This window comes from Prorops nasuta, unplaced genomic scaffold (assembly GCF_024137725.1).
Source record: "Prorops nasuta isolate Cenicafe-Biocafe unplaced genomic scaffold, Cenicafe_Pnas_1.2 PNAS00053, whole genome shotgun sequence".
In the NCBI taxonomy this organism is placed as follows: Eukaryota; Metazoa; Arthropoda; class Insecta; order Hymenoptera; family Bethylidae; genus Prorops; species Prorops nasuta.
The window spans coordinates 212706-235248 of record NW_027116850.1 but is presented as its reverse complement, the minus strand read 5'-3'; the positions used below and the strand labels follow the sequence as shown (position 1 = coordinate 235248).

Here is a 22543-nt window from a genome sequence, read left to right as displayed (position 1 = left end):
AAAGATGAATTAGTTTACATTAGGTTCGGAGCGTTGCAATGAATGTGATTAAAAGTTTAATTGCGATGATCAGTGAACGTTATACACCTGCACCAGCATCACAAAAGAATTATCAGATTGAGGAATTAATGGACCACCTATATCCATGCATGCTATTATACCGGTACGGTGTCCCTCGCGACCCTCCTATGTCCCGTTAATTCGGGGACAAGAGACACACACATACACACACACACACCCGATCGCATTTAGATTAGGGAGAACGAACGCTTAAAAAGAGGAAGGTGAATAATTCCAAGGTGACACACGCTGCTCTTACGTCACTTTCACAAAATTCCTTCGAGAGTTAGATAAGACGGCGAGAATGTTACGGGACTTTGAATTTTATAGCCGAAACTCCAGTTTCCTTTGACGAAAGCAGAGAGCCCGGGATACTCGAGCCATCATCGAAATTCTAAAACATCTGTTATTTCTTCCGGATATGCAAATTAAAACTATGTAAAGTTAATGAACAGCTGGACAAAAGCTGTTATTTTTCTCCAATTGAAGTCATTGTAAAGAAGAGATAGAAAAGAATGAAATAAAAAAATTGAAAAATTTACATGAGAAAAGTGCAATGGTTTAACGTGGTCCTAGTTTGGAAAATTTAAAGGGTGAATTTTGTTTGTTTATATATATATATATATATATATAAAAGAGTGTGTGTGTGTGTGTGTGCATGGTAGGATATAAAGAAATAAATATATCGAGATTAGATAGAATCGACTGTGGAACAGCTTTTATTCGAGGAAGTACTGACCTAGCTGGCTCAGTGTTGGACCGTTCCGTGGGATGGCCAAGACACGGTACTGTTATTTTGCTGGCATACTTTACCTGGCATACAAAATGAATCGACAAGACGAGGTAAAGGAAAAGGAGGAGGAGGAGGAGGATCGAAGAAGGACACCACTATATTGCATCTAGAATTTCAATTTGAACCATATATTTGTATATAGGAAGGCACAGTCTAGGTCAACCCCCACCCCCGACCTATACATTCCCTAATCTCATTTTTCTCCTCTTTCATTCTCCTTCTCTCTTCCACACTCGGAATCTTCAAATTTATGTAACTCTGCCTTGATAATCCAGTTGAAACTGGACCAGTCAGAAGTTCTCGTTTCGACCCTTAAAATTTTATACTGTTACCTCGTTGGCACACTTTACCCTGCATACCGAATGAATCGACTTGTGGATACATACCTTGGTACCTATATATATATATATATATATATATATATATATATACATATACATGTGGATGAAGCAAGACGCCATTAATTCTAGAATTCCAAGTTGAACCATATGAAACATGGTCAAGGTCAAAGAGCCTTCTGGTCTCGAACCTGCAACGACCCCTCCACTCCCCAACCTCAATCTTTTCAAATTCAACCTTGCAGCTGGTTAGATAATCCTCGTGTTCTCCGAAGCCAAGAATTTTCTTCGATTCTTGGCACGTTCGAGGCTCCGGCCAATATCGTTGATGATCCATGTGGAAAAGTCATTCGTCATTTAGGGACAAATGGATTTTCCTGTGGAAATAATAAATTAAATTAATATAAGTATAGGAAGGCGAATCGATTGAATTTTCTATCGTTGCTTCTGATGCAAGATAATTATTATATTATCTGAAATAGCTCCTCTGTCAGAATCTGGTCTTGCTGGAATCAAATCGGCATCATGTATATACGCATATTATATATTCTGTATAATGTAGTCGAATAGTTTTCCAAGTCGAAGAACTCGTTTGGATATAGCTTATATATATACTACACACAAGTAGCTACCAAGTGAATTTTTCAAAGGCACAATTTTCTCCATGCAAGTTTTTACGTTTTTAAAGGTTGTTTCTATACGTAGTGTGGAAAAATTTGGGGAAAATTGGTGGGAGCTAGCGGAAAATGCGAAGTAAGAGCTGCGTGTGGAGGAAAATCGCAGCGTGAATGGAGATGGCGTGCACTCGGGGCTCCCGATCGTGGCTCGCAGCATATCTGCGCGTAACGATCGATGCCTGGCAATTTCAGTACTCGAGGTCAGCCGTGCCATTATCAACTGCGCTCGGAAAATCGGCAAACGTCTCACGCACGATTGCGCAGCTCCTTGCAGCTATTCCAGCCGATGCCCTGGCTACCATTTCTTGCTTTTCTTCCAACACGCGCGCGCGCGCTCCTCAGCACATGACTCGCTGCTTCTCTTGCAAATCTCCTGAAAATTCCTGCAGATATTGCTTCTACGGCCCTTCGGTCGGACTCGATCCTCGACAACCTACGATATTCCGCACGTCGAGAAATTCTATACTTTCGAAACATATCGCACCCTCTTCCATCTATACATATAAATACAACTGCGACAAAAAGATTTGCAAATTGATATAATAAAAGAGGCAGGACGAATGTCAAAGTCTCGTGACTGGTTTGCTCGGAGACACAGCTAGCTATAGCACGTTGATCGATATATAATTACATCTCGCAAAGCAGAATTTCAATAAGCACGAAAGGATCACTCGTCGCGCTGGCTGGCTGGCACCAGCAATGAATATTTTGTAGGATTTTTCTCGCCAGTCCTTTCCTCGGGGATATTAAAGGATGATGATCGCAAGCAAGACTGGTTTCTTCGGGCATAAATTATTAAAGCGGAAGTGCGCGTGCAATGTGGTCGGACTGTTCCAGTCTCGCGGAGAATCGCCAAATGATTTAGGAATCGTTTGCCCGCTCATGAAACATGTCCAAGGGAATAATGAAAGTAACTTTTTTTCCAAAAGGGGCCCAACTAATATACGTATAGCGAAGAATCATCATTGGGGGGCACGATAATGCCAGTAATGGTTGGATCGCAGAGGGGCGAAGATGCGGAGGCAAAACATTATTTTGAAAAATGTACTGCGCGCTAAGAATGGTCGCAGCGGGTCGGAAGGACGAGTTTAGCACCTATGTGTTGAATCCGAGAATTGCGCCCGTCATGCTCTCGCGAGATAATTAGATTTGTCCGTTAATGAGGCACGAGGTGAACCGAGACGAAATAGAAATATTCCATGCCGGTCGATGCGACACGGCCTTCCTTTTTCTTTAACCTCGACCATATACATATATATATATATATATATATATATATACTACAATACACACAGCTCACAGTTAGGTTCAATGGACCCACTGTGTATACATGTGTGAAGACTCTTTCCGTGTCCTGCTCGCACTTCCCTCGACCGACCATGCTTCGCACACCGTCCCAAATCACTCTGCCAAGGATCGAAGCATAATTAAGCCTCGTAAAATGTTGCGCTCGTATAACGCGCCGCAATTTTCCGTGATAATGAACTTGCAGATTTTTCATTATGTATACTGCACATATATAGATTCTCTCTTTCCCGTATACACATGCACTTGGACACAAACATTGCACGCATGCACGCACGTATAGAAAAAACTAGTCCCTTTTTGCTATCGTTCGACTGGATTTTTTCTCAGTCATCATCCTATAACCTTCCGTCGATTTCTTCTGCTTCTTATATATGTATTCTTCAGCATCATCGGAGAGTATTACATGCACGGAATGATCCAATCGAGCCTCGACGATCTCTTATTGGATCGGCGTCCTCGCGTACCACGTACGACGTCCGTGCAGTACGATCATCCGCCACGGACCATGGGAAATTTCAAAGTGCTCCCCCCCTCCACCCCGAACAATGACGACCAAAAACGACGATTAATTAATTATGCTGGCGCGCGTTGCTCAATCTTCTCCGTGTATGTACACACACATTTTAGTGTGCGCTCGACAAAAAGAACCTTTTGAAAAGTCCACTCAAGGTCAACCGAAAGCATCTCTGTACCTGCCGCTCGATTTTTTCTAATGTCCTTTTTTTCTGCTATACAAAGTGTACAAGAAGATGGAAAGAAAATCCTGTAGCGACCAAGTTGCGTGTCGTTTGAGGTTTTTGCGGCACCTTGTATATATCGTATATATATATGAAAAAGGGGAGTAAATCGAGGGAAGCGCTGCAGCATTGTGCACGTCTATGTATATGTATATATATGCAGAGTATAGAACCTGTCCACGCGGTTACTCGTTAAAGTGAATTACGAAGGAATGAACAAGTGGGGAAATAAGAGCAGGGTTGCAGGCAAACATTGAAAAGATTAGCGTTGGATCGTGGGCACGGCAAGCAAGATAGAGATTTGCATAGAGCATTCAGCAACGGTAATGGGAAGCACAGCAAGTTGCAAACAAGCTTGCCTTAGTTACTCCCCCCCCCCCCCCCCCCCCGATTTGCATAGCGTACGTCCTGTGTATGTACAACGAGCGTACAAACGCAGCTATAGCCAGAAGAATTTCCAACCATTGGACGCGACCCCCTCCCCCCTATATACCAAGAAACTTTTGACATCCATGCATACGCGCGCAACAATGAGCAATATACTTGCAACGGTTCCACAATGTTAATTGCACAGGATATGCACGAAATTCTACTTAGAACTTGGTACATTGAAATTGAAGCCTTTGTGTGTGTGTGCGTGTGGCGATTTTTCTCTTTGAAGAAACTAGCCGAAGACGCTTTGTGTGGAAACGCGATAATTGGTAGGAAGCTCGCGAGGGTTAGAATTAGGGAGGAGAGGGAACGAAGGTGGGGTGGGAAAGACGAGAATAAATAATGAAAGGGAAGGAAGAGAGGACGTACACGCCGGTGGTGGGCGACGCGACGCGTGCACTTGGGAAAATTACATTTTCAATTTTTAAACTTTATATATAATGTAGAGTTATATATATATATATATACCAGAGGAATCGAATATCCATGTAAAAACTCTTAGAAATTCAGCAAAGACCAAATCGCGTATAAGGGAGAATCGCGCGAGCCGGAGGGGGAAAATTGTTGAGAAACGGGGTTGGGGAAAAATATAGTCGAAGAGAAAAAAATGTGCGCGATGATCGAAGGAGTTAATTGGGAACTTGGTGGTTTATCGTCTTAGGAAAAAGGAAGAAGCCGAGATGGTGCGCACGCCCAGAGCATGGGCATCCGTGGAGACCTTTAACTTTAAGTGGAACAGTTAGAGCCGCGGGACAACGGCAAAGCAACGATTGCCAATCGTAATTTCATTATCTTGCCAGGCTAACCGCGCAGGGACGTGCTGTGAGCCGCATATGGCACGCTAATGACGTTTTCCGTATAATTTATCTTATTACACGGATGATACATTTCCATAGCTGCGAGCTCTCCTCGGAATCCGATATGTATATATGATATATAATGGCAGAGCCAGAAGGCTCGCTCGCGCCACACTCGCAGCTCAGCCTAAAACACGTTTAGCCATAGCTGATGCTCATTCGCAAACCGATGAATCTTTTCTAACAGAATTAATGTCAAGCGCGACGCGATGACGAAAGCGCACGCGCCGCGTCGAACAATAGGAGATAGCATCCTCTATTCATCCCCGCGACGAGACTTTGATTCTTCGTCTCGACATTGGCCTATGAAAAATTGAACAAGCCTTAATTATCGAGAATGAAACGCGAAGCGCGTACCTCTCTCTCTCTCTCTCTCTCTCTCTGCGTGAGCCAGGCTGCCATTGTCGGATGTTCGAAAGGCGTCGACAAGAATCGGCTAATTGCGTCTGACGGAGATGCCCGATAGGCTTGATGCTGAATTAGAAACAAAGCAGCGGAAGAATTCTCGAGTGGGAAAAAGATGGGCTGAAAGCTATTACGCTACTTAGGAAAATCTCCGATGTAAACTAACGCGTAACGTGCGATTATCGCTTGTAAAAACAGCTGGCAATAAACACGCTACAATGTAAACAATGCGTCCTTTCTTAACAGCGACTTGTCACTTTTTTTCATCAACACTTACCGATAGCGCCGCACATTCCTCTTGTAGACTGGACGCGCGACCTTTATTCTCTTATTTTTTTAGACAGAGAGAGGGAGATTTTAAACTTTCGTCTCTCCTATCGCGAGTGGATGGATCTTTTCTTTTCTTCCTTAATGTTATTAATTTATTTGAGGAACGTTGCGGGGGATTTCCGTTGGTCTCGGATCCACAGACAGAATTCTAACGATATATACGTATATATGTGTAGCAGTATATATATAGGATATGGTACAGTTGACGCGCATTCGGTAGGAAACACGTAGATGCAAATATATATATATATATATATATATATATATATATGTATATGAGAGAGCGACGGGAAGCCTTCAAGAGCGCGCGTACAAGGACTTCCGGTCTCTCCGCGTTACCTTTTTTATCTGCCTGCAGTAACAGTGGCATAATCTCTGCTCGGCCAAAACTTATTGCGTCACCACGCGCTCATTCACGCTATAATAATTGTTAAGATACAGGCTATGTTTGTTTAAAAAATAGGCGAAGGTGCACCACTGCATATATATAGAGATGTTAAAAAGTGCAAGTTTATTATAGGTTTTGGAGGTTTGTATATATATATATATAGCTGTTAACTTGGATTATTGCGCGTATAATCGGATAAGCCTCGGTGTGGAGGACTGCAGGATATAGCACGAGATTGCTCGTCGAAATTCGTGCTTTTGCGGAATGCAAAAATTTGCTCGTCGCAGGTTCAACGGTTAATTGGATGCTAACGAGCAATAAGAAAAGTTTACTCGTCGTAGCTGATGCCAACGGATATATATCTACGTACGCGATCTCATCTGATTTGACTGATGGTCATCTCCACTCGGGGAGGCCCGACCCGACCCGAGACGCGAGATATACACTCTATATACGACTTTGTAATAAGACGGAGACAAGAGTGGATGAAGAAAAAAGATTAATTCGCATCTCGTCGTTTCTTATTCTTCTTGCATTTAACCTGGCAGCTCATCTTTCAATCGCCCTAAAAGGGTAATATCAATAAGCAGTTTCTCCATGCACGAAACCTACGAAATCTTTGAAAAAATCTCGCTTTTTTTACGTAACCGAGGCAAAAGGCTTGTGAATCACCTGATTATATTCCTCCTGCGAAGCGGTTCCTGGGGGTATCAGGTTTCATTTTTATTAACCGCGCGCGCGCGCTGATCTTTATTTTCCTTTTGATATTTCGGCCTTCCAACGACACGTCGCGTCGCCCTCTTCTTATGTATATATATAGGTATATATTATAACGAGTCGGACAAATTGAATGACATTAAGTACCGAGCGAGATTGCTTCATTTAGGGATTAAAGTCTGCTCGGAGGAGTCGTTAAGTACCGCTATAGTATCTCGTTAGTGACTCTCCTCGAAATAAAGCTAATTCCGAATAAGAGATACCGCACTCTCAAATTATTAACAATAATATTTATTAACGCTGGTAGCAGAGAGAGGAGAAGAAGAAGAAGACACTCTTTACCAAATCTCCCCTATACACAGTGTATGTAATAAAGATACGGTGGTAATTGTAATAACGACGAAATTAGGGGGGGGGGGGGGGGGAGGGGTGGTAGATATCGGAGAGGTTCGTCTTGCAAATGAAGTTGTAAAGGAATAAAGTGTTGGTAACGATAAGAGTGCAGGGAGCAGAGTCTCATTGGCTGCAGTAACGCCTGCTTTGAAATAGTCGATTAACCTGGAATATGTTGAAAGAACGGCAAACTCTTATCGAGCAAGAGGAATCGCTGTTGGTGCATTAGCTTCGAGTATAATCTCGCGTAGGTAGAAATTTTTTCCGCAGCCTCGATCAAGGACCTCTTGCGTAACGAGCGCCAGTTATACGGATATCTTTGAATAACGCGTGCACCGGAAGTATTATATATATATATATATATATTATAAGCGAGCTGGCTGGCCAAGAATCTTTATCCACGTTAACGAACGTCTCTGCTACAAAAAGAAAGCCTCGCTCGTTTCTGGATCGCAGTGTGGATTTCTTTGCTTCTCCAACGAACATCATAAAAGATGCAGAATTTACAGTCTATACGATGTTGACGTAAAGTGTATAATGTATATACAAGGCTCTAAATATACGAAGATAATTCTCTATGGACCTGCGTGCATAACGGAGAATCAACGGATAAGTATATCAATCGGAAATGGCTTAATTGCGGTGGTATGGATGGAGGGGCTGTGCTGGAAACCAGTCGAAAGAAAACCGTTAGCTGGCTCGAAATGGAAATTGGTCAACGTTTCGTGACAAAAGTTCCTTTCGGCGTTACTTGCGCGGCTTATGCGGCCAGCGTGCGGAAGAACAGGAGGAACGATGTAATCTGGATCGACCAGTTTTAATTCTCGAGAGTTGTAATAATATTCAAAGGCTTATCAGTGGGACAGATTTAAAATTAAGAGGTACAATTTATTCGTAGATATAATTTTCCGTGACACTCGAGAGAGAGAGAGAGAGTACCGTTTTATCGGGTGGGTCGATCCGCACTCAGTTGACGGATCCCAAACGAGTTTCTACCATGTAAATTTATTCTGCCCTGTAGAATTAGCCTAAACATAATTGGCCATTCGAATCCGGCAAGATACTCTCCAATTATAATCATTTCGAGGCTCATCGGTCCAGCTGAAAAGCAAACCTTTTTATTATCGCGCGGCTATACTTAATTCCCTGTACCGTTCTTCCTCGACAATGGCTTCGACTTATTGCGCGCGAGGGGGGTAAAAACAATCATTTTTCATTTTTCAACCCTGAGTATTGATTGGCGAAGAACGATAAATATAGAAACGATTGACTGCTGCACCAGTATAATGGACGTTTATCGTTTTCCCAGTAAGAATGTTAAAACTGTGCGCTGCAGCTATAGTAAATAAATAACAGTGCATTTTTCCCACGAATCTCGCAAGCTCCGACAAGCTTCTTTGGCTTCTCTACGCCTATATCCATTACGTAGAGTTGCTTTTGCGCATCGATGATTTTTCGCGTAAAATCTGCCTCTCCTATAAGCATTTCTTTCAGCTCCCTTACCTCTCGTCTTATTATTCCTCTCGCACCGCGCATGCAACCTTTTTTCATGCTTTATTCGCGATTCTTGGCAAATTTTCTCCACTATTTTTTTAAGGGCTCTGTAATAAGTTTACACTGAATTGGTATATAGAAAATAAATAAATACACGTATATATATACTTGCAGAGTCGACGAGACCTGTTAATATCGAATAAAGAAACTGTGTGCTCATTAAACATACTATATATAATCCTCGCAATGCAGTTGGTGCATGCGTTCGTTCCTCGTGTACACACTCCAAGTAACGATGGTTGGCTAGTCGTCGTGTATCCCGTAGTTGTTGGTGCACTGATATATACATGCACTCCTCCTCGTCTCTCTCTCTCTCTCATTAAGCGAGACAAGGACGATGCAGCGTCCTTGAGAGATCTTTGCACCCAGCAGAGCTCTCATCTCCTCCACTTTTTGCCATTTTTGTCCCCTCTCATCCCCTCTCGAAACAAAAATTCCTACTCTCTCTCTCTCTCTCTCTCTCTCACTCTCTCGCATTGATTCCCTACTGATAACACTCGTTCACACCCCCTCTATTCATACATCTACACACAATAAACCTCAAAGTTTTCTTTCAACGCGTCAGTTTTCCTCGCGAATAAAATAAAACTCTGAACACACTATTTTCGTTAAAAGAAAAATTCATACCGCACGATAGCATTTTATCATACTTAACGAGTAACTCGTTAAAATTCTTAATTACTTAGACGTTAATAATAATTAGGAATCGAAAAAATTCCAAGAAAAACAATTTTTTTCATCCAAGACCTATTGGAGCGTATAAAAATAGAAAAAGGTTTGAAAGGTCCTGTGGAAAATATTGACACTTACTTGTCTAGTTAGCAAAATAAACACCTTAAAGATATATACGTTCATGGTTCTGTGCTCTGGAGTGCTTCAAGTGCCTCACTCTCCACAGTACAATACACTATATATATATATATACTGTATAATAGCGGGCGAGATTGGGTCATCGCACTTGCAAACTAGTTCTGCAAGTACCACAAAGGAGTCTCCAAATAAGAGCAGAACGAGTTAAGCAGATCAATCACCGAACGCGATCGACAGGGTCAAGGAGAGCAGTTCAAGTACGTTTTGCTTTCTTCCAATGCCGTGCTCTGCTCTTCTCCAGAGGCTTATATATATATATATATACCTCTCGCTTTCTGCGATTGTGGATAAACTAGTTGGACGAGTAACGCGAGCAAAGGCTATAGCGAGCGAGATGGTATCTCGGTTACTCGCAACTGCTCCTATATATATTGAAATGCTCGATCGCGTTGGAGCGTCGCGAGAAAATGTTGAAAATTTCTTAGCATTGATTTTGTCGCACGTGCCGATATACCTATATATATATATATATATATATATATATATATATATATATATACATGCATGCATGATAATAATTTGTCAATGGTGTGTCGGCACAGGAGGAGATTACAGGCGTTTCCGGAGCTAGGGACTCGCTTATTATAAAGGCGAGTTTCGCGCCACGGAAGCTAATGGTCTCTCTCAGGAATCGCGTAGCTGTTACCACGCTTTGTGATCCACATAGTTGGATATGCTCGGCAACGTGGCTTAAATGCGCCGCAGGCGCGGGGCTGCAGTTGCTCGTAAAAAGTCTAGCTGAATCAAGGGCCGAATAAGAAACTCTACGCCACCTCGCCTTCTCCTCCTCTCTCGATGAAACAGCGAAAGGGAGAGGGACACACACACACACACACACACACATATATATATAGAATAAAAAGAAGCACTTTGAGAGCGCAGTCAACTGCATCGCGCGCATATGCGTGTATGCTTATAGTGATCCATCCAATTCTATACAATGTACAAGTTGTGCTCCACTCATCCCTCGGGAGATCCGATGCAAATTATTCCACTAATTACTCAATAAACTTTTTACCCACTTGAGACACTTTCTCCATTCTTTCTTTTTTCTTGTTTCTCTGCAAAGCTCTTTTCTCAATTGTTTTTTATTTGTCTATTTTATGAAATCACTTTACTATACGTTTATGAATGCATTTAATTATCCCTTGCAATATTATCGTGTATTATAGTATATAATTGTGTATTATTAGGTTTCTTCTGTGATAAGTAGATACCGACAGTGCATGGTCGGCCTCACCCCTCAAAGCTTTTCTTCCTCTGAAAAATGTATAGTTCTTCACAATCTCGGTGGGCCGCGAATGTTTTATCTCCATGTTTGATAAATATACGGGCGAGTTTTTATCCAGAGATTTACACGGGCTCCGAAGCATCGCGCGTCAAACGACTCCCATATGTGGGAAACTTTGAATGACGGTGCGCAAGCCTATTCCAAAGGCGATTCCATCGAGTCTATATATACGTGGAAAGCACGAATGATCTTGCATTTCCACCACTCGCGTCGCGTTCAACATTTTTTCCTTTTTCTTTTTCAATGAAAAAATTCATCTCGTTCATTCGGATGCACGGTTCATTTAACGAATGACGCGTTTTTCTCCCGTCTATATATATATAATGTACGCTAGAATTTTCTACGTGCCAGAGAGTCGGGAGAATCGTACGGGTAATTGAATTGGAAATAAGGGTAATACCGATCGTGACGACGAAAAGCAATATGTTATAAACACTTGCATAGGTGTGTAAGAGAGGCCTGCATGGTAATTCCTATTGGCGGAGGGCCTCGCGCGAGGGATACCTCAATCCCCTCTATTCCCTGCACTTGTTAGAAAAAACATTTTTCTTTGTTGAAATCAACACAATTTTTATATTTGGTATGATTAATTATAAATAACTTGGTATATACAGCGAATTATTCCTTATAACGTAAAGAATAATCTTTGCTATACATTACTGAATATATCTTTATACTTGGCGAGGTCCTATTAGTTATGTATAATGGAAAAAAAGAGTTTGCGAAAAATATGAACTCTCTCCCCCTCTATATATACTGTTTTTCTTTTCTATACATCGTGTTCTTTTATATTCCATCCGAGATATGGCAAAACAATTGGATTTACAAATTGCTGCAGCATCGTACGTTTCTTAGCGGGGTCCAGCTCTTCGGTAAAATCATCGACAGGTTTCTCTCGAACGATTTCCATGGAATCCTCGGGAAGAAGGCGCGATTCGTGGCATGATTCACCGTGAGCGCGCGGCATCGATCGCGTCACGAGTGCCGCTCGCCTCGATCTCCATCGACTTTGACTCCGTTTCAGCTAGTGAACCGGCGCAAGGATTCTCTCCACACGACGCTCCACTCTATATCTATTGAAAAAAGAACATCCTTCGACGCAAGTGTCGATCGAACGAGAGCCGATTTACGAGGCACCGCGGCTGTCGCAATGAAAAAAAAAAGCACCGTAAAATCCGTCGGTAAGGAAGAAAAAATAAAAGTGCAAATTTTATTGCAAAATAATTGCTTATTGTTACTTCAAGAAAAAGGGACGAGCTGTGCATTCCATCGAAGCGAGAGATGATCAGTATGCAATAGGAACATCGAGATAGCGATTACTCATTTTCATGCAACGACGCTATAAAATCGAGGGACGCGAGTGTCGTTCTCCTTTATTTATATTTATATTTACAATCAAACAATTTTCACGCTCCAAGAATCTATAGTTTCTCCACAGTATATAATAGTCGATATATTTTTATCGAAAGAAAAAATGAGACGAATGCAACGTTGTTCTTTCGCTTCATTTATATTAATATAATGAAAGAAACTTGTAGGAAAGATTTTCACGTACGCTCCAAGAGTCCAGTTTCGAGAGTGTATATAACACATGCTGTGTTATGATATATGTATACGGTATATGTTTATCGAAAAAAGAAAAAGAGAGAAGAGGCGAAGAGGAGTGGAGGATTGCGTGTTCCGGCCAGGGCGGAAATTGCACGCGGAAAAGCCCGGGCGTAATTGCAAACTGCGTAGGCGTACTGGCTTCTCCGGACTCTCCGCATGGGCCTCCTATATATATATATATATGCCTATAGGAATGGGCTTTTCCATTTGCGCGCGCCGCAAAATACAGCGATGGGCGCACGCTTTTGCGCGGCTTGCGTGAATAATGACCGTCCGTGCTGCAAATGGTCTGTGTACGCGTGGAAAATAAAAAAGGAAGACTGTGTGCGTAGGGGGGATGGGTAATCGTCGTTGCGCGCTCTAAATTATGTAGATGATAAAGCATATTCGTGCGTATCCCTCCCGCCGCGCGCCTACAATCCTCCTCGTGGCTTAATTCGAACCAACGAAAACATCCAGCTCCCAGCCCATGACCCCACTAATATTTATAATAAATTCAATCACCTATATAAGAAGAATAACGCGATGCAATAATCATCAGGCATTCTTCCATAATATATCGCCCTCCAGACCTTCCCATGTGATCCTGCAAAGAAATCATTCTATCGAAAATAAAGGATTAAATCTATCTTTATTCAAAGCTTCATTTGTATCTAACAAAATTTATATTTGCACTATTTTCTATACATTTGTCATTTTACTAGAGGAGAAGAAAAAATTTGTACGGTTTAAATGGTTAATGAGTTCCCGCAAGAATCATCGAAGACGTGACAGTTGTATCGAAATTATTTTAATATTTAAGAGAAGAACTATTTTTTTTTTTTTTTTTATCGCTTTGCGTGGCTCAATGATTTCTCGTGCTAACGATCGCGACGAAGGGCCTTTGCGAGGAGGCAGCTGAGAGTTAGGTTTATCGCGCCAGAGTTTGGAGCAAATGTTTCCTGTTGGCCGGTGCAACGGACCGTTGGAGATTTATCGCTCGTCGTGTCGTTCGATGAAAAGTGCCGCGCGCGCGCGCTCTCTCTGCCGACTGCGGCTAATTTTTTCTTTCGATTAGCGAAGAGTGGAAACGACGGCACAGAAGCACAGCAGAATCGGAAGCACGTGCTTTAGCCCGGCGCGCAGACGACCGCGCGCGGCTGCGACGTGCCCGGTGGCCCTGCGCGAGAGATGGTCACGGATAAAGGAAAGAACCGTTTTAACCGCAGCAGGATCCTCTCAGCTTGCCAGCAAAACCATATAAACCGCCTATTCGCACGTACTATCGCAAATCGACCCCCATTTCGATATAGCCAAACTCAGACCGAACCCGGAGGACTAACCCTCTATCGTCTCTTCATCATTCCATATATACATGTATATATAAGCGGATTTAAAAACTCGTTAAACCGACTTGACACGTTCTATTCCTCGGTCGACACACTTTTTCGGTCGCTCCATTATTCTGCAACTGTTTTTCTCTCTCAACTCGACTCTTTCTGCAAAAAAAACTTGTGTGTTAAATGAGACACACACTCACACAGGCGCTGATTTTCGAGAGACAGCTCTTTCGACAATTCCCTCTGTATATATATATATACTTTTCCAAAGACTCCTATAAAAGCCAAATAACTGTGCAATTCCAATCGAACGCGGCAGCATCTCGTGCATTTTTATTATATCCGCCAAGTTCAACGTTCCAAGGAGTTAACCGGCCCGCCTCGAGCCGGGGCACGTTCATTCAGCTATATGATACGATGAAAACCTGTGAAACTACATATATATGCTAACATTTATGCTCGCAATCTCTTTCCTCCGCATTGATTCCACGAAATTCGCACCATTTTCTTGCTCGTTCATAAAATATAAACCTTGCAATGTTCGTCGAACGTTGCGGTAAAATTGCACGTTGGACAGAAATCGCGGGGGTAACATAGAGTTTTGTCCGTATATTAATGAACGATGACCTTGAAAGGATCTTGTTGCATGCATCGACGATCATTGGACTCTGTTCGCGCTTCTGCGATCAATCGCATTTCCCTTTGGCTTATAAATCTTGGATAATTCTCTCCCCGCGTGCCTCTCGGCACTCATGAGGATCGCGCGCGCGCGATTATTCAGGAGGAGATGCACGTGGTCGAGGCTCGAAGAGTTCCGCAGGTGCCTCGCGCGCAATCGCGCTCTTATTTTATTTCTCTTATTTCGTGAGCTAAATAGAGACGCGTGCTTGCGTACTCGTTCCCTATAGCTGCTGTCTTTTATTTTCGGACGGACAATCCCGTACACGGCACGACTTGGCGAGCTACCAATCAGGACGATGAACCTCTGCTCGTTCGACCTTGACGATATCTCCTGGGATTTTTTTCATTCATCGATTAATCAATGCGGAGAATATCGATCGACGCGTGTGTCACACGTATGCGAGAAGCTAAAGAAAACTTTATCATATATATATATATATATATATAGACATTATATATATCATGCTGCAGTAATGGTTCTCGATTCGCGTCGTTCGGCAAGCCTTTCGTAAGGGTGGAAAAAATGTTAAAGATTTTCTTCAGGTACGTCATAATACGGGGGAATGTGTGAAACGATCCACGGAGGAGCAAGGATACCGTTACAGGAATTACCGTACGCTCGACCAAATTTATCGCGTCCGCGCGCGCGTGCATTCGTATTATTCCCCATTGAATCGCAGCTTCGATGCTCTCGGCAGGTACGGTATGCCCTATGAAATATCTTGGCCAGAACATTGAGATCGAGAAACGAATCTTCCCGCAACTACATATATCTCTTGCATCAGCTCGTCCATCTGTTCCATGTCCTATGGGTATATGCATGCATATATATATATATATATATATACATATGTACACGTGTATCCAAACTCTGCAGCAGACATTTTATCGTTTCGTTTTCTTCTCATCTACCTCACCATATAGATTATCGGGAAATTGTTCAGCCTCAATATCGTCTCGCGTTGTGATCGATTCGCAATATAATAATATTAATTCGGTAAGCTGGATATTATATATTCAATGAGATATTACTCCAAGCGGCAAAGCTGGGTGCAAGTTTATCGTGACAGTTGAGATATTGGTCTAATGCAGCGCGCATAAATTTGAAAAAGGTGCAAAAAGCAAGTTCCACGGTGCAGCAGAGGAATCCACGTTGGTTTATTTGTAAGCTCGGTGACCCCGGAAACTCTACAGCGAGGTCTGCGTGCCTATAGCCATAATTTTTGCAAAGTGATTACATTATCCCGCGGCTCGCACAGTCGATAAATTCTTTTCGTTAATTAGCCAATCGTTTCATCGGAGAAATATATTAAATCACTGCGATTGCGTAACATTTCGTGTCTTTGTTTGTCTCGCAGAGCGATTATTATTATCCGTCGAGGTCAACGACCTGGTCAAGGGTACCACCGCACCAATCGAAGAAGCAAAAAGCGAACGCAACCTGGAGAATCGGTAGCGCCATGCTAATCATTTCGGCGATGCTCGTTCTGCTGGCAGTCTTGGCGATAGCAGGCCTCGCCTTGTGGATGGGAGGTACTTATATTTTCATTCTTCTCATCCTCGTCGTAATACCTTAGCTCACGCAGGGTGTCGCAGCTTTCGGCGAATGCTCATTGCACACACTTATCTCATTTCTTTTATTTTTCCAGCTCTTCGATCCGACTCGAAAAATGGTAAGTTTTGTGTCAATGACTCGTTGCATCGGAGTTTCTTGCAGAAGAAATGAAAATATAAAATTTCATGCATCGTTTAACGCGTATTTCAGCTATCGTTGGATACAGCTGTAGCTTCAGAGTGGCGAGGGGAGAAAAGTACAATCCAATGTTGAAGCTGAACACAAGCATGGTATTTAGGGAGAAGGAGCGAAAGTACAAAAATATCGTGAGTGTCGTTTATTCTATTGATGCTCGAGTATGTGCGGAATGATATATATGGTAAAACTCATCTGTCCGCGTGTGTGAATTTCACTATATAATGTTTGTTTCCAGTTCGAGCTTCTGTTTAGAAGAAGCGTTTTGGGTGCAGCCTATAAGCAAGCTATCATAGATAGATTCGAGAATGGAACGTTGAAGGTCTTCTTCAGGTTGTATCTGGACAGAAGGAAGGTTCCACGCTCGATAACCAATATCGAGGACACGATCGAGGATATCATCGCGAAGGAGACTTACTCCCCGTCTTCTCTCTCCCTCTTCAAGGACTTGGAGTTGGACTTGACGAGCATTTTGGTGAAAAGTAAGACAAGTCTGAGAAGGAATAAGCGAGAGAAATGGCTGGACTTTTTTCAGGATATATCGTGGAAGCCGGGGTAAATTGAAAAGTACATGGTTTTTGCGCAGGAATGAACCAAGAGGCACCGACGAGTCAGAAGCAGGCCCAGCAAAGGAACGCGATGATAACGAAGAACGGCCTCCTGAGACCCAGCAGGAATAGCACACTGATCACTGGCTCGAAAAATAAGTCCAAACCGATAAAGACGGAATCGACCGAGGCGGAAATAGATTTTGCCAACATCCCGACCATTCAGGGTACCTATAAAGCGACCAAATTGAATAATTCCACTCCCAGCGCTAAAACGGAGGCTAAGAGCAAGCCGACGACCAGCGCCACAACGCCCCTGAACAATTTCAAGGACACGGGGATCGTGGAAAGAGCAACAACGGCGAGTACACTGGTTCCAGCAACGGTTGCCACGATCGGAACAAAAATTACCGAGCAGAGCAAGAAAACAGTGGCAACGCAATTCTCGACGGTAACCACAGGACCGACAATAGAGGAGCAACCGAGCGATCCTTTCGCGGGATTCCACAAGCCCGAACTGGAGACATCCCCCTGGAGACCGATAGTACCAGGATTCGTTAATGCGGAGCTCAAACTATTGCCGGAGAGGCAAAATAGCAGCAACCATAAGATCCTGCCGGCGAATAATCGACAGAACACGAAAGTGACCGAACAGCCAATCCGGAAGAGACCGAATCCTTTTGAATTAACCACAATATCGAGATTCACCCCTGCGGAATCCTTTCAGGAGCCGGAACCGACTAATCGTCCCAACGTCCCGGGAATGAACACGTTCGACAGCGAGGATACCGATTTTCCTCACGATCGAGTGATTCCCGAGGAACGGGACAAGGATCAGCTTCAATCGAACAAAGCCAAAATTCAGGACAGACCATCCCTCGAAATTTCCGGTCATCTTCCGTCGGAGACTTACGAGGTCAAAGTGGGGACTTCGTCGGAGTCCCTGGAGACCGATCGGGAGGACTGGAGAACCACGCCTAAAGCCCCCCCGTTCACCATCAACGGCCATGCGAGACCACCGATTTTCGACGAGAGGGATCATCAATCTCCGGTCGGGTCGAAGGAAGACGCCCCCGCGCTTCCGGATGGATCGTTCAGCACCGGAAACTGGCGCTTTCCCACCAACGAACCGATCCTCCACTTGGACGACGAGTCTCCGGTGAGAATCTCCGGTGTCGGCATAGCCGAGCCGGTTCTCGACGAATCGGAACTCGAACCGAGGAATCGCTACTCGGACACCGAAGGTTTGGCCAAGATGGACGACGACGACGACGACGACGACCACGAGGACTCCTCGAGGGACAGAAGGGTCGATCCGATCGTCAAGCAACCGATTTACACGAGCTACAGGACTCCCGACTTGAACGGGGACGCCGCCAGACCGAGCTTGGTCGACAATTCTGACAGTGTCAAGCCTCAAGGTCACACTATTCCGGTCGACAAGATCGCAGCAGCGGTCAGAAACTCCAGCGACGAATCGGTTTACCGGCCAGCGACTGGCAATGCCGCCACGACGACCGATGGATCCAACTCTCCCGCGGAGCTCCCGGCCGATCCTCAGGAATATTCCAGCCCGATCTCGAGCGATTCTTCGGAGAAATTGATCGAGGACAGCCCTGGTGCGGTGGAACGCGTCGTGGAGATAGAAACTTTCGTCAGGGATCACGATAATTCCTTCAGGGTGAATTTACCGTCGAAGATCGAGCTATCCGAGCGTAACGACACGGAGAAGCCCGAAGGAACGGAGAAGATCGACGGTGACGCAGTTCTGACGCTTTCGACGACCGACAGGAACTCCGTGTTGCTGCATCCGCTCGACAGCAATGCTGAAAAGTTGATCGAGAATGAGGAGGAGAATGTGGAGGGGGGAGGGATGTCAAAGCCAAACATCTCGAGGAATTCGACCTTCGTGGAGATCGATACTGTGAAGCACACGCCGATTCGCGAAGGGGTGCAGCAGGAGATGTTCGGGGACAACCACGAGAAGTTGGGAAACAGGGACGATCAGCTGGAGGATTGGTTCTCGGCGAACCGATCGGCCGCCCATTTGTCCACCGGCATCTCGGAGACTCGTAAGAAAATTTACAACGACACTCTCAAGGCCTACGTCGTTGAGAATTTCGTGACTCTGGCTCCGGCCAAGAGCAACACTGGCATCGGTAGACCGATCAGGCCAAGGCCAAAAGTGGACAAGGTGTCCACTAGACATTTGGAGAACTCCACCGAGGTCAAGGCCACCACGAACGGCACAGCTTTGCTGGAGGAATTGTTCGGCTTGCACGGGAGTGGTGCGAAATTGAACGATCGTCTCGAGGTCCCGGCCAGCCTCGACAAGAACGTGCAGTGGCACACGTTTGACAACGGGACGAGAATCGAGCAAATTGTCGAAGTGGTCACGTCGATCAGTACAAAAGTTTCCACGAACGTTAAAGGGGACCCAGTGATACTGAAACTGGTGCTGACCAATTCGAGCCCCGATTTGAGCTCCATGACGAAGAAGGAGGAGTCCGAGGATCGATCCTTGCAAGAGAGATCGGAGGATGACGTGACGGAGGAACTGATAGACCAGCTGAACCTGACAGCGTCGGATTTGAAGAGCATGCAGTCGTTCGACAGGAAGATATCGACCTTGGAAGCCAATAGAATTCTTCTGGAGAAGCTGAAGGAAATAGCTGCCGTGAGGACCAACGAGGATCCCGGGATGAAACGTCCATCCCCCCACACACACACAGCGCCGAATATCGACGAGTTGAAAAAATTCGCTGACGTCTTCACCGGAAACGAGAAAGTGAAGAACAGCCAGTCGATCGACGAGCAGAGCAAAGCCGAGGCTGCTGGGATCACTCTGCTCCAGGATGGCCTTGAAATATTTACGAAAGTCTATCACAAGGTGAAGGATCGCATCGACAAGATAACTACTACCACCACCACCACCACCACCACCACCACCGAGGCTAATCTTTCAGCTGGCAAGTTTTCTTTTTCTACACCATTCAACCTCTCTGAGAGAGAGAGAGAGAGAGAGAGAGAGATTCGCGCACAACCTACACCTATATATATTCATTGAAACACATTCCCATCACAGATTGTCTTGGTTTTCGTTGCAACGATGCCAAGTGTTTACCATCCAGTGCAAGATGCAACATGTTGGGCGAGTGCTCCAATTCCGAAGACGAGGCTAACTGTACCTGCGCCGATTTCCTCAAGACCCAGCAGCTTGGTCGAAAGATCTGCGACGGTATCGCCGACTGCTGGGATTATTCCGACGAGAAGGACTGCGGTAAGTAAGTTTTTTAACGGAGCACCTCTCGCTCTCGAAAAAGAGAATTACGCAGTTCTCCTCACGCGCGCAACCATTTCCTTCAGAATGGTGCAAAGATGGACAATTCGTGTGTGGCATCAGCAGGACCTGCATCGACCAGGAAAAGGTTTGCGACAACGTTCGCGATTGTCCCGGTGGCGAGGACGAGAAGAAATGCGCTGCTCTCATAGAGGACGACGAACTGGAGGACGAGACGAAGAACACTGCGGGACTCGTTCGCTCTGCTACGTTTCCTTCAGGGACTTCCGGTTTAGGCTTGAGCAAACCCGTGATTCACGATCAGGAAGCCATGGAGACCTCGGCCCTTGAAACCACGACTCTCCACGATGGGATCCTCGACGATCCTCCACCGGAGGAATTCAAGAGGACCAGCGAAACTTTCGCGAGTGACGAGCAAATAATCCGAACAGCTTCCGTTGCTGAGAGGCGGAGGGAAATATCGTCGAGCACGAAGAATCTACCTAACGGCGCTTTCACTCCGGAGAAACGTGGTACCCCTTTGTTTCCGCTTGATCTCAAAAGAGAGACTAACGATTATTACAAGGACAGGGGTTACCTGAGCGTGAGGAAAAATGGCAAATGGGGAAAATTATGTTTGGACGGAATGGGAAGCGATGTGCGAGAACGTCAAGCGATTTGGTCGATCGAGGATCTGGGCAGGGCTGTCTGCAAAGCTATCACGTATCAGTGAGTACATATATTCCATTAGAGTTAATAATGTATAGGGTATGAGAGAGACTCTTATATAGGAATTTCCGAATAATCAAATATTGTTCCTGCAGAGACTACGAGAGGGTCGAGAAGGTGATGGAGAAGAACACGGTAGGTCCTCGATCTTATTACAGTTTGACTCTGAACGAGAGACCGGTGGACCGAACGAGTTTGACCTTCGAGTCCTCGGAGTGTCCGAGCAGGAACGTTCTCAGGGTCAAGTGCAAGAGCCTCGAGTGCGGCATCAGGACTCAAAGCCTCTCGCAGCCCAGGTAAGCCTACTGAACCAGTTTCTTCAGCTGCAAACTTATACAGTGCATGTATGTATATATAAACACGTTGTTGTCGAGTGGCCGTAGATGTGTAGTATATATACCGGAGAAGAGCTTGGTGTGGTTATAAAGCGTCAGCGTACGCCATGTTATTATAGTAATACATTAAATAAATGGGATTTTTTTGAACGGCGTTGCAGGATCGTAGGTGGTGGTAGCTCTATGGCAGGCAGCTGGCCGTGGCAAGTAGCGCTATACAAGGAAGGCGAATATCAGTGCGGCGGTGCTCTTATCAGTGACAAATGGATCCTTTCGGCTGCACATTGTTTTTATCGGTATATATATATATATGTATATATATATATATTGTACACTCTCCCTTTCCATAAAAGATGCGCTTAAATTGCTGCGAGCGATAATAAGAAATAATATATACGAAGACGCAGCTTTATCTTATAACCGAGAGTTTTTCCGTGCAGCGCGGAGAACGAGTACTGGGTCGCCAGAATAGGATCAACGAGGAGGGGCAGTTTTCCCAGTCCGCACGAGCAACTTTTGCGCATAGACCACGTATCCCTTCATCCGAATTACATAGACAATGGCTTCATAAACGACATAGCCGTACTTCGCGTGGAGAGGCCAGTAACATTCAGCGATTACGTGAGGCCGGTGTGCATGCCGGAGAACGAGCCGAAAGACGGCATGACCTGCACCGTCACTGGTTGGGGCCAACTCTTCGAGATTGGCAGAATATTCCGTGAGTATCGATCGAGCGTAGATCGCCTCGCGCGTCAATTCTTCTTCTTACGTAGGGGCGAAAAAAATCATTGCGTACGATACGCGTGTTGCTCTACAGCGGACACCCTGCAAGAGGTTCAGCTTCCTCTCCTGTCCACTCAGGAATGTCGACGGAAAACTTTGTTCCTGCCGCTCTATCAAATTACGAGGGGAATGCTTTGTGCTGGCTGGAAAGACGGCGGCAAAGACGCTTGTTTAGGCGATAGCGGGGGCCCCCTGGTTTGTTTACACTCGGACAACAAATACACGCTTCACGGTAAGGCACGGAACGCGATAAGAATCGATCATCTTCTCTCTCTCTCTCTCTCTCGTCTTTCTCTTTGTCGTGGAAAACTCCGCGGAGATCATTACTCGTACGCTCATCTCTGTCTTTCTCCGCGCGCG

General features: G+C 44.7%; 1 protein-coding gene across 1 annotated transcript in view; it reads left to right on the top strand.

Annotated features, from left to right (window-relative positions):
* Positions 1-22543, top strand: part of LOC136784415 (uncharacterized) — a 30035-nt gene that overhangs the window by 5009 nt on the left and 2483 nt on the right. Inside the window, exons 2-12 of the mRNA XM_066745039.1 lie at positions 16117-16291; positions 16408-16431; positions 16524-16639; positions 16747-16990; positions 17095-20025; positions 20142-20336; positions 20423-21065; positions 21161-21361; positions 21562-21696; positions 21841-22118; positions 22218-22415. Coding sequence (XP_066601136.1) covers positions 16117-16291; positions 16408-16431; positions 16524-16639; positions 16747-16990; positions 17095-20025; positions 20142-20336; positions 20423-21065; positions 21161-21361; positions 21562-21696; positions 21841-22118; positions 22218-22415 — 5140 coding nt within the window. The remainder of the gene's footprint in view (positions 1-16116; positions 16292-16407; positions 16432-16523; positions 16640-16746; positions 16991-17094; positions 20026-20141; positions 20337-20422; positions 21066-21160; positions 21362-21561; positions 21697-21840; positions 22119-22217; positions 22416-22543) is intronic.